Here is a 12,167-nt window from a genome sequence, read left to right on the forward strand (position 1 = left end):
TGGAGTAGGCTCGGACAATATTTCAGATGCCCCCTGCACTCCACCCTCTGGAGTTGTTCCTTGCATGTCCCAAAGGGAGGAGGCCCACTGGATGGGCCAGGACACTCTGGAAGAACCATGTTTCTTGACTGGCCCTGGAATGCCTCAAGCTTTCCCCAGAATCTGGAGAGGGGGTTTGATCAGAGGGACATCTGGGCACCTCTGTTGTGACTGCTGCCCCCACAACCCAGTTACTGATAATCTGAAAAGCATGCCTTTTTACTTCTTAAACTTTTGAAAGAATCCACAAAGAAGGCTAAATACTATATTTTGATTTGCATAAGTAAAAATGCAAAAAAATACAGCAATGAAAATGAGCCAATGCTATTTTTTAGCTTTAGTGCTTGCCTGGCCTCTGGCTCAGCAGGCTGCACCAGCTTGCTTCATAAATACTGCAGAGCCAACGCTTGATGAAAACCCTACATCTCTCAGGTACAACTGCACTCTCGAGAGGTCTATTATCTACAGCACAGATAAACTGTACAGTAACTGTGTTCATTTGTGTCAGCCAAAAAGCACCAGGAGAACATCTAAAGCATAAAACAATATCATAATTTTGAGTTTTTGGAAGCAATCCTTTATTTAGGACTGTGTAACTCTACATATATGGTGCATGGATCTTTAAAAAAAGACCCATGCACCTTTTTTTTACCAAATTATTTTTTCTCACAAGAACCTACTTGATTTAGACATATCTTAAGGGTTAGAAGACACAGTACTTGAATTTAATTATCTACATTGGCTGTCTCTATTGTGGGAGCCAAGGATTTACAATAACAAATATATAAATATGTAAAATTGGTATAATTAAGATATTTACTCGCTTCTGTTTCTTTGAGACCCATATTAATATCCCTGTTCTGTTTACAGGTACTATACAGATAGCAGATAGTCAGCAAGAGAACATCATGTCCTCTGCATCTGGTCAGCTGCAGGGTTAGTTTTCCTTCAACCATCTGAGTTCAATTTGTCATGATTTCTGTTGCAGGCATGATGAGGCAGAATGGGTAATGGAGCCGTTCTAATAGTACAGATAGTACTCTAACTCAGTGTTCCCTAGATACCAATTAGCAATGAACAACCGAGCATCAAGAGTCAGACAACTGATAGGTGAATGTTTAGGGCTTACAGATGAGGAAATGAAAGTTGGGATAGATAGTGTGTGATTAAATGTCCAAGGATGTGTGTTCTGTTTTCAAACAGGGCATCTGGGGCTTCACAACAACAGCAAAAATAAATGTGTCTTTTTATTAATTACGTTTCAGTTGTATTAAAATCGTTTTAATACAAAACTAATTAATGTCCCTACTGAGCAATAACATGTCACCCTTGTTTCCAAAGGCTTAAGAATATTTACAACTTTAAATAAAGCAATGCCCCAGAAATGCTCCACATTTGAAACAGAAACATTAACTGTCTTTCAACATCTAAGTTTCGGTAAAACAAAACTTTTGGATGTGTTGATGTCACCATGAAAACTCTTCATGTTAATACACTACATTTAATGCTATCGGGTTTATGTAAGAGCTAATTAAAGCTAGTTAAATATCACAGAAATAACCAAATAAAACTATGTTTTAAATGCTGACTCTCCAATTGCTAAGCTATGCAGTTGCTCTGTCTAGACTAATGAAGATTTAGTCAACACGACTTGTTGAATGTGTGAAAGACTTACCTGACATCATCCAAACCTACTCTGAATAATGACATCTAGGTTTGTACACTGTAAATTATATTAGGTTTATTCTAGAACAAAAGAAAGATAGTTTATATTATAAGAACATAATGAAGTTGACTAAATTAAACAGCCTCCCTCCATATTTTAGAATCCAATAGCAGACCACTTTGAACCAGCAGGTTGTGAAGTCATGGAGTTACTTGTGAAGACAAGGTCACATTCACCCTTTCATATTTGCTTGAAGTTTCGTCCTTTTCAACTTAGTTATCACTCAACTTATCTGAATTCAGACTTATTTTATGTTGAGACATGGTTCTGGGTTCTTACTGTAGTTATTATTTTAAATAAATAAATCCTAGTCCACAAACATTCTCATGCACGTTCACATACATTTTCCAGTTATGATATATACTCACATTGTTTATGGATTGTACCTAAAGATATTAAGGCTATATTTATTTAATTGAAGATATTAAATAATACAGTATAATATACAATGACTGACATCATATTATAGGTCATTAAATTACTGTCCGTGTATTCTGTCAAAGAAGCTTCCTGTTGTAAATTTAAACGTCCAGCAGATGTCACTATTCAATGACTCAGTATTAACAAAGTATCAGTAGTTTGGCAATATGTCAAAATGCTTCATTAACCTATCACTACCATTTAAAGCTCCACATATTCTCTAACTGCACCCTACCTGCCTGAATTTCTGATCGACTCCGTCAAAGATTCCCTGTGTTCTCCTCCATTGTCCTCATGATCAACTGGGTCACCATAAAGGCCAAGTAGGCAACCGCCTGGGAGCCCAAACAGGCAAGATGCCTGACCTGTGAGGCGGCCTGTTGGTTGTGCACACCACCAACCAACACTAACAGCAGCCTTGGGACCTTTATGCATGTTTGAAATCAAATAATTTAGCATCCAAACAATGACAAACAATGGTGACTCAATACACCATTAACCTCCCTTTTCCATACAGGAGTGGACCGATCTAGTACTGAAACAATTAATCGGATTAATCGTGATTAATCGACTATTGAAATAATCGTCAACTAATTTAATAATCGATTAATCGTTTACTGGAGTATAGAGACTGTACAATATGCCTTTTGCTAACAGAGAAGTCCACTTAGAGCAGTTTCTATACCAAAATTGTAAAAAATGAATAAGCATTTTGCATGAAAGATAAAAAAGACACATTTTGATCTGTCAAAATGCTCTATCCAGAACTCCTCAAGTTGAAAAGCTCGTTTAATTTTGTGAAAAATCTTCTTTAAGGAACCTTTTGCTATCCAATTATTAATTGAGTAATTGAAAATATAATTGACAGATTCATCAATTTGCAAAATAATCCTTAGTTGCAGCCCTAGACCAATCCTATCCCATCATGTAAAATATCCAGAGATGCAGTGTGGGGTAGCGGGAGAGATCAGAAGATAGAAAGATGAAGCAGAGCTATGAAAGCAGAGTTGCAAAGTGAGGAAATAAAAAAAAAAATAAAACCAATATATAATACCAATATTGACATAAACATCACATGTTCTAGCCCTTTATCTCAGATAAGAAGATTCATGTATGTCTGTTTAAAACGACTTAGACAAACTTTATTGTCATTTTGTACACACAGAGTTTATACAACATGAAATTTTGTTCAGTACAGCTCTCAAGACATTTCTACTTCTAGAGTGCTGCAGTTATAAAGTGTAAACATGGTGATTAAATGTAAACATAATGCGGGTATATGATTTACAGTTTTTCCAACATTCAGCGCTTTTTTTTCTTTTCTTTTTTTTTGTTAGGCCCTAATATGACATTTAATTGAGATGTTTTTGTCAACACATGCTCAGGGGAGCAGTGGGTAGCACTGCCACCTTGCATCAAGAAGAAACGGGTTTGATTCCCGTATGGAGTTTTCATGTTCTCCCTGAGCATGTGTGCATGCGACAGAGGGATAGTGTACCTTCTTTATTCCCTCCTTACAGGAGATAAAAGCAACGCCTCCTATACAGTGCAGCAATGTGGCTGATTTAGACAAATCATCCATTATGTATTATTAACCGGTGGAGTGCACGCCCACTAAATGACACCTCCCTCCTCACCAACTTGTATATTTGTCAATGATCGCTGTAGGATCAACAGCAAATTTTTCCGCTGTGGAGAGGAGGAGAGGGACTACAGTAAATGCTATAATTGAGCTGCTCTCTGTTTCACACACTCTAAAAAATGACAGACAATATAGAATCATTTAAAGGTTATAAAAATATTGTCCCACATCCACAGCATTTTAAGTCTGCTTTCAACATATAGTTATAATTTAGGAGATGACTGCATTTCATTTTATTCATCTCCACTGTTAGGTTCACAGTATATATAGTATATATAGAGAACTATACTTGATAATTTGCTTAAGTTCATGTATTGCTGAATATGTAGACAGTGTATAGTGTAAGGAGTATGTAATATATACATGCCCATAGAAAGTGTGGGGTCTGGGGTACTAACATGAAGATACTCCACCATGCTTGTTCCAGATTTTATATGTATTAGGGTTGAAACAATTAATCGGATTTGAGTTGTTATATTGGTTTACCTAGTGAAAATAAACAAGTGAGAAGGGTATATATTTGTTTTTTATTACGTTGCCTAATAATTCTGCACAGTAACATTTACCTGCACACTCAGACATCCTCATAAAATGGCCAAATCTAAAAATGAAACTTGTATATTATGGAGTCTTTTGGGTTGATTGAGAACACAATTGTGTCTATTGCCATTTATTTTCAGTATGTTTGTACTGTAATGTTTTAAAATAGAAAAAAAAATTACCAAGCATTTAAACAGATTTCTAAACAAATGTATGTTGTTCATGAAACCATCAAAATCCTGTTAGGTTATTTCTGATCCAATTGTCCAAAACAAGTGCGAGTGAGAGAAATAGGACTGTGTTGCAGTTTTCAGCTGGACCAGTTAAACTGTCATCAAAATGTGAAAGAAAAAAAAAAACAATATATCAAAGTAAGTATTTAATGTCCAATAAAGAGTTTACCTATCAAACACAAGTGTTTTCAAGTTATTCTATTGTAAAACAATGCAGTCCAGGTTTGAAGAATCTAGGTGTTGGAGTTTTTGACCAGTGCCCATTTAAATGTGATCAAAATGCAATAAAATCAATTACAATAGGTGTTTATTGGTCTTAAAACATGAATTAAGGCTTCACCAGTCAAACACAGGGGTTGAAATGTTTTCTGTTAGTACAAAGCAATGCATTTCAGGTTGGAAGAGTATATGTGGTGCAGTTTTTGAGCTAAACCAGCTTGATTATGATCAAAAAGAAAATCCATTAAAATGGTGATTTACTCACCTTTAAAAATGATGTAAAAAGGTTATACATAAAACACAGGGGTTAAGTTTAGTTTAAAACTCTACTGCAGCACAGGGAGGGATGCGTAGCAAAGAACGACCACACTAAGGAAGTGAAGTCACCTGACACTATGAGCTTATGTGTTGGAAACAAAGAGATGTAATGTAGAAAATCATTGCTTTTTTGCAAATTGACATACATTTGCATCAAATACTTCAAGTTAATTCACATCTAAAGATCTTAATTCAACCCATTTCATTAAAACCATAAACGAATGCCTCATCATTTGTTTAAACGATTTCTAAAGTCTGAAGGTTTGTTTAAAACATTGGTTGCCAAAACAGTAGAGCAACAAGAATAAAAGGAATCGTTCAAAATAGTGTCACGCAACATTTCACTTTACACCTATCATTACACGCACACCTTCACGGGCACTCAAAACCTTGGCAGGAGGAATGCACTCCTTCATTTGTTTATCAGCAGCACAAGTAGAGCATGAACTTAAAAAGAGACAACTAAGTTAAAAATAAACACCCCTATGTGGACGATCAATTTTTAAACCAGACATTAGAAGATTACTGGAACAGAATACTATGAAAAAATTATTTTGGACCATATTTCATTCATCAAAATTATTACATCATAGCAAAACATATAAGCTCATAAAGATGAAGCTTAATAATGATAAAGTACATTAAAATTTGGTAACAAATCTTAACATAAGTTATACAAAAAGAAATATTAATCTGCATTAAAATCCATAAAAATAAGTAAATTTTCAACAATCCATATGGGCCCAACAGTTCCAAAAAAATGATAAACATCCCCTCCTTGCAGAGACCCACCTGAACAATCCAAATAGTCAGCTCCTGCTGAAAGTAAAACTCCAGCAAGGTGATGACTGCATGTACTACCTATCTGTGAGCCCCTATCTGTGAGCAATGCAAAGTAAAAAATTATTGTTGAGTTAATTTTTTCTTCTTCTTTTTTACTTTTCTGGCTTGTAATTAGAAATAACCTTTGTTTTTTTTTAAAAAGATTTCCACAATTTCGAAACAACAATTTTAAAGTAGTTTTCCTTTCTATTGTTATCCAGTTTATCCAGTATTATGACAAGTACGTTTATTTGGCTTATATGATGACAAATTACAGTATTGTCAAAAATAATATTTGCCCCCCTTATCTATCCATTTAGCATTTGTTTTCACACAATATGGGTTCAGAACCAGATAAGAAATGGATGTCAAGCAAAAGAAAGACGCTGTCCAATGATTCCTAAATCATGAACTAACTGTCATCAACACAACTTTTTTGAATGCAGAGCTCAGCCCACAGCAAGACCTGATTTCTACAAATGGATTTTAATTACGACTTCAAAGCCCTACATTAAAATATTGTCCAATGTAAAGAAATCATAGAGCAGTGGTGAGCTTTTCCTTAGGACGCTAAGTTATCAAAAATTACTCCAAGAGCTCATCGGACTCATCCAGGAGTTCTCCAAAGTACAAAGAGCATTTAAACACAACAAGCATCACTCCCTTCACTTAAGATGGTTGATCATACCAAAAAAGAAGGTTAAAAACAATCCACTGGACTTTGTTTCCAAGTTTGAAGTTTCAAACTCCAGTTCGAACTTGAACTCAACGCTATTCCTGACATTTTGAATTGAAAAAGCTCCCTGGATGGGAAGTGAAACGTCTTCAAACTTGGAAACAAAGTCCAGGGAATTGTTTTTAACTTTCTTTTTTGGAATGACTATGACCTGGATGACTGAGAATCTTCACCAGCATTGTTGATCATAAATCAACAATAAGTAAAATAATATTTAAAATGGCATCAACAGGAAAGTTCAACAATGAGCAACAAGAAATAAAGACCCCAACTCAAAATCACCCCAAAAATGAAAAAAAAAATAAAATAAAATCTGTGACAAGAAAAACTGGAATATTTTGAAAAGGATACAGTATATCTCATTACATTTAAAATAAAACTAGGATAGCATTTTATAATCAAAATGATTGCATGGATTTTCCTCTCAAAAATTGAAAATTTTATCAAAAAATGTTTTTACAAAGTACTTAGAAACACTTTACTTGATACTGAAACTTGTTTAATTATGCGAAATATTTGTGACAATAAAGCAGCAGAAACATCTTCAAGAGGATAAATACTTATTTACAGCACTGTATCTAATCATAAAGAATCCCACAAAAACATATCACCCTGTCCGTTTTTTTGCCATGCCTCCTGAGCCAAAAAAAATCAATGATGGATAATATTCTTATTTGTGAATTTCAGAGAGGAAAAGACAGGCTTATTTTGAAATATTGATTTATAATCCAACAATAATAGTCCAACAAAAACAACCAGATGTTTTTTGTGTTTTTAAAAAAGAACACAGTCGCTATTATGTTGCTTAAATATAGCACTGAAATCTTCTGACATGGTAACAGACTAAAACTTGTGTTATTTTGTTGAGGCTTATGCTGTACCACCATAGAAAAAGTAGTAGTAGCCCAATCTGGCAACCCCTACGAAGCTTTCAAGAGGTTCTCCTATTCTTTCAATTGGTAAAGTTACATAATTCCTAGTCAGGAATTATGTAACTTTGCATGTGGGCCCTATACAGTATGGGTTTTGCCCAGATGTGGATTCACAACAGTTCCATTCTATATCAACAAAATCAGCTAAGACTTTTGTATTAAGAAAATGAAATGTAATTATGTAACAGCTGAGGCAAATATGTCCACATATTTTACACACAATAGGCATTCATAATACAATAGACTACTTCAGTCTATTGTCTTAGACAACCTCAAAAAAATAGAATATGATTAAAAAGTTTACTAATTATTGTAGTGCTGAAACAATTAAATGCATTAATTGTGATTAATTGATCATTAAAAAAATTTCAGAATAATTTAGTAATTGATTAATCATTAACTGGAGTATAGAGACTCTAAAACATGCCTGTAGATGACAGAGCAACCAGTGTAGAACAGTAATTATACCAAGAATATAAAAAAATATGTACACATTTTGCATTTAAGATAAAACCTTTTTTTTCATCCTTCAGTATTCTCTATCCAGAGCTCCTCTAGAGGAAAAGTTAGAGTTATTTAATTTCGTAAAAAGTCTTCTTTAAGCAGTCTTTGGCTATGGTTATTCATTGACTAATCTAAAAAAAGATTTATCGATATGCAAAATAATTGTTAGTTCCAGCCCTAAATTATTATATAGACTTATTATACATAGAGAGCTATATTACAAGCTTTAGTTTCTGTTAACTGTCATAATAATAAATAAAATCTGACAATATGATTTGAAACACATAACTGTTATATGTACGGAAGAGGATTAGGGCCACTAAAAAAAAAAAAAAGTTTACTGATTTTTAGATTTTTTTTTCAGTATAATATGAGGTAAAAGTCAGAATTCTGACAGCTAACAAACAGGTTTGAATCAAGTCATAGCAATGTCTGTTTTAAAGACTAAACTAGCCATGTTTTAATCACCTTCTGTTCTTCCAGTAATTGCGTTATTTTCCACCAAAGTGTTACTGCCCCCCCCCCCAAACAACACATCTTTGTCAGTGAAGCTGAGTGCTCCCACATCTCTTCCTTCATGCTGCCCATCCACATTAAGATCCAAAATTCGGAGGTTAAAGTCAGAATTCTGAGAAAAAAGTCTGAATTCTCTCATATTAAACTGAAATAAAATAAAAAAATCATTTAACTTTTTTTTAATTTTCAGTGGCCCTAATCCTCTGCCGTATATAGGCAACAAAATAAATGTGTAAAAGGGTCACCCAAGCATTTTAATGTAAAGTTGAGTGGAAGAAAAAACCCACAAACTTTAAGGGTAAAAGCCTTTTAATGCAGTCTTGACAAGCTGAAGGCTGTTTTAAAAGCTACACTTACTTCCTTATTATCTCAGCTGCACCACAGACTAATTGCTACCATCACCACAATAATAAAGCAATTCTTTAAGCAAGTAATGCATAAACTATAGAGAACAAAATCATACTTTTCAGTAAGATATTTTTGTTTTAGGCATATTGTTACTTATCTTGTATTCTAGTGTATAGGTAACTGATTGTGGAATTTCGAAAATATGTATGCTGTAATAGTTGCAAAATAACAATTAAATGTTGGAAATTATGATATTATATCAATGTTTGGAAATAACTTAATGAATAAAATAACTTTTTTATTCATTCTACTTTGAGATACACCCATGCAATAAAGTCTGCTGTTAATGTTTAGACATTTCCATTTAAGTTATATATGTTATTGTAAATTCAACCTATTTGTAAATATTATCTAAGATTTAATTGGTTCCTTCTTTTTTGTTTTTTCCTCATGTAGTCATTCTGAAAACCAATAGGCCTACATGACGGCCTGCAGAGAGAACAGCCATCATCAGCACCATAATGACATTGCTTTGTTTTGCAATCTGTTATTCCACTTGTCCCGATGAAGCTACTGAGAGAAAGCATGTAAAGCTGCCACACATGCCATCAGAGAGAGAAGAAAGCCCGGCGGGCTCAGAGGAGATAACAGATCATAAGCAGATGTCCAAAGTTGGACACGGCTCCTTACCTGGTCCCGCGGAATGCAGGGCAGCGAAGTCCTGCGGTGGGACTTGCTGTTGCTCTGACTATGAGCCATCATCTCCGAGGCCGCTATGGAGCTGGACCTCCGTCTCCTTTTGAAGACAGGGATGTCCTCCTCCTTCGGCCCGGTCACAGAGCCACAGCACCCCGTCCCGCTGGTCCCTGAGGCCGGCAGAAGCCGGTCAGCATAACTCGCAAGCAAAACCCCCAACAGCCCCAGTAGGTAGGCCAGGTAGGGTCTCCAACTGCTCAGACACAGAGGAGACACGGCCCTGATGACGCTAATAAAGACGAGGATGGACACTCCCTGTCCCGGCCGGACGACCAGCAGAGCCCCGCCGCCCAGGCAGCCGAGGACTACCAGGGTTGCGGTGAGGGATGACAGCTCCTCCGCGCCGCGCAGCAGCGACTGCGCCGCGGCTTCGCCCAGGTGGCACAGCGCTAACAGGATCAGCGCGCTCCGGATCGGCAGCCCGCAGCGAATGAAGCAGAGCCAGAGCCAGAAGAAGGCACATACGAGCGTAAAAACGGGCGAGACGCAGCGACACGCAGCGAAAAGCAGCTCCGCAGCGCAGCCCGCCGCTGAGTGGAAACGAGAGCCGACGCAGCTACTATTTCCGCTGCTCCTGCCTGCATCCCACTCCACCAATCTGAGCAGCAGAGCGACGAGAGCAGAGACGGAGGCGACGCAGACAGCAGAGGACACTCTTCTGCAAGTCCATGTCGCGGAGAGTCTGAGCCACGTCTCTCTCCGTTTGTCCCAGAGCAGCGGAGTGGCGCATGTCTCCATGCAGCATCTGCGCTCCTGCGCTGCCCGCGGAGGTTTTTCATCAGCGCCTCCCGATGAACTTTTGTCACTGTCTGACTCCAAGGACATCTTTATCACACAAACTTGTGTGGATGCCTGTCCAGCGATATGACAGACTCACTTTTCGTGTTAGTGTTTCATTCACATGTTCCATGTTCATCTGTGTACACTGTGGTTATTGATGCTCTCCTTTAAAATGATAGATATCATGTCTGCACAACTTTTCTTTGTTTTATGGCTTAAAACTGCATCAAGAGTTGCCTCTAGAAGTCAACCAGTGAACCAAAAAAGGCAACCCATGGCGTTTCACACATCTAGGCCAGTGCCTCAGCTCCTCCACACAGCGCCCTCTCTCTCCTCTTCTCTCCCCACCCACCAGACATTATCCCCTATTTTGTGCCGCTCCGGTGATTACTCCATCACGTTTCAGCCCTGCTCAGTCTGCAGGCTGCAGTCTGCCCTGGATGTGGCTCAGCTCGCAGTGGATGCATGCCATGTTTACGCAAAGATCTCCCGGGTTGTTCTGGAAGATGGAGCAGTCTCATTATGGGAATTACTGTAATAATCATGTGATACATTTTAGGAGCAGAGCGCAGTAAGGAGAAAGTACTAGAAATGGCTACTGAGACCACAGCACTTTAAACAGTAAGATATCTCAGAAAAATGTCAAAAGGCCCACAATGAATGTAAAAAAATAAAACTCTTACTAATACTGTAATTATGGTTTCTCTTGTTGCATTTCTAACATTAGAGTCACAAACTTAACTGATTATAGAGTGATTGCTGAATTCTGTTGGTGTTAGACCAGAAGCATTGTTATGTACTGTTCCCACCATGTAAAACACATACAGAAAAGCTTTTTTGTATGCCTACACTAAAAATAAAAACATGATTCAAGCTCCTCTTTGAGGTGAAACAATTTCTTACCATTCGACATACCAAGGTTGTTGTTTCCAGAATCATTTAGTAATATTTAATTGATGTAGCACAATATGTATGAATATTTTATGAATGATGCAATGTAACCTAAAATTCTTGAGGCCGCCTTGTGAGCTTAAGAATTTGAGGTTACTTTGCAATGATCTTGAAAATTGGTCCTTAAATGAGTTAATTTAGGCCTAATTGTCAGACCACTTTTTCCAGAGCATGAGTTTGCATTGCAGCTACTTCTACATCTAAAAGAGATAGTGGAGTTAGACGTTGCTCCAAGTCCACATAGATGAAACCATAAGTTATCTTGCGGTTAAGTTCCATGATCATGCTGCTCTATAATTGTCAACGTTATATTGAACATGTGACATGGATGCTTGCTTATTCAGAAAAACTGTTTCCACTCTCAAAGTAAATACAATTGAGTTGATTAAAATTATTTTTTAAATGTTATGAGTTAGTAGAACAAAATTTACTTCAAAGCAAGGACAAATATAGGTAAACAGAATTTGATTTTATTAAGTTGAACCAACCAAACATATCCAAATTTGGTGTATATATTAATTTCTTTTAAAAAGTGTTTAAAGGGATAGTTCAGTATTTTTGACATGAATCTGTATGGCATCCCCATCACCAGTGGCATGCAATCACACTGACTTACCCATGGAAGCATCCTGTGAGCAGAGTTATCGTCCAGTTTTGGTCAAGCCGAAAGTAGTCCGGCAGGTTT

The 12,167-nt window shown here is 36.8% G+C and overlaps 1 protein-coding gene across 1 annotated transcript in view; it reads right to left on the bottom strand.

Annotated features, from left to right (window-relative positions):
• Window positions 1–11,287, bottom strand: part of LOC107095012 (cGMP-inhibited 3',5'-cyclic phosphodiesterase A-like) — an 80,511-nt gene extending 69,224 nt beyond the window's left edge. The window contains exon 1 of the mRNA XM_015390966.1: window positions 9,686–11,287. Coding sequence (XP_015246452.1) covers window positions 9,686–10,576 — 891 coding nt within the window. The 5' untranslated portion in view covers window positions 10,577–11,287. The remainder of the gene's footprint in view (window positions 1–9,685) is intronic.
• Window positions 11,288–12,167: the final 880 nt, after the last annotated feature.

The sequence above is a fragment of the Cyprinodon variegatus genome, unplaced genomic scaffold, assembly GCF_000732505.1.
Source record: "Cyprinodon variegatus isolate N-32 unplaced genomic scaffold, C_variegatus-1.0 Scaffold520, whole genome shotgun sequence".
Taxonomy (NCBI): Eukaryota; Metazoa; Chordata; class Actinopteri; order Cyprinodontiformes; family Cyprinodontidae; genus Cyprinodon; species Cyprinodon variegatus.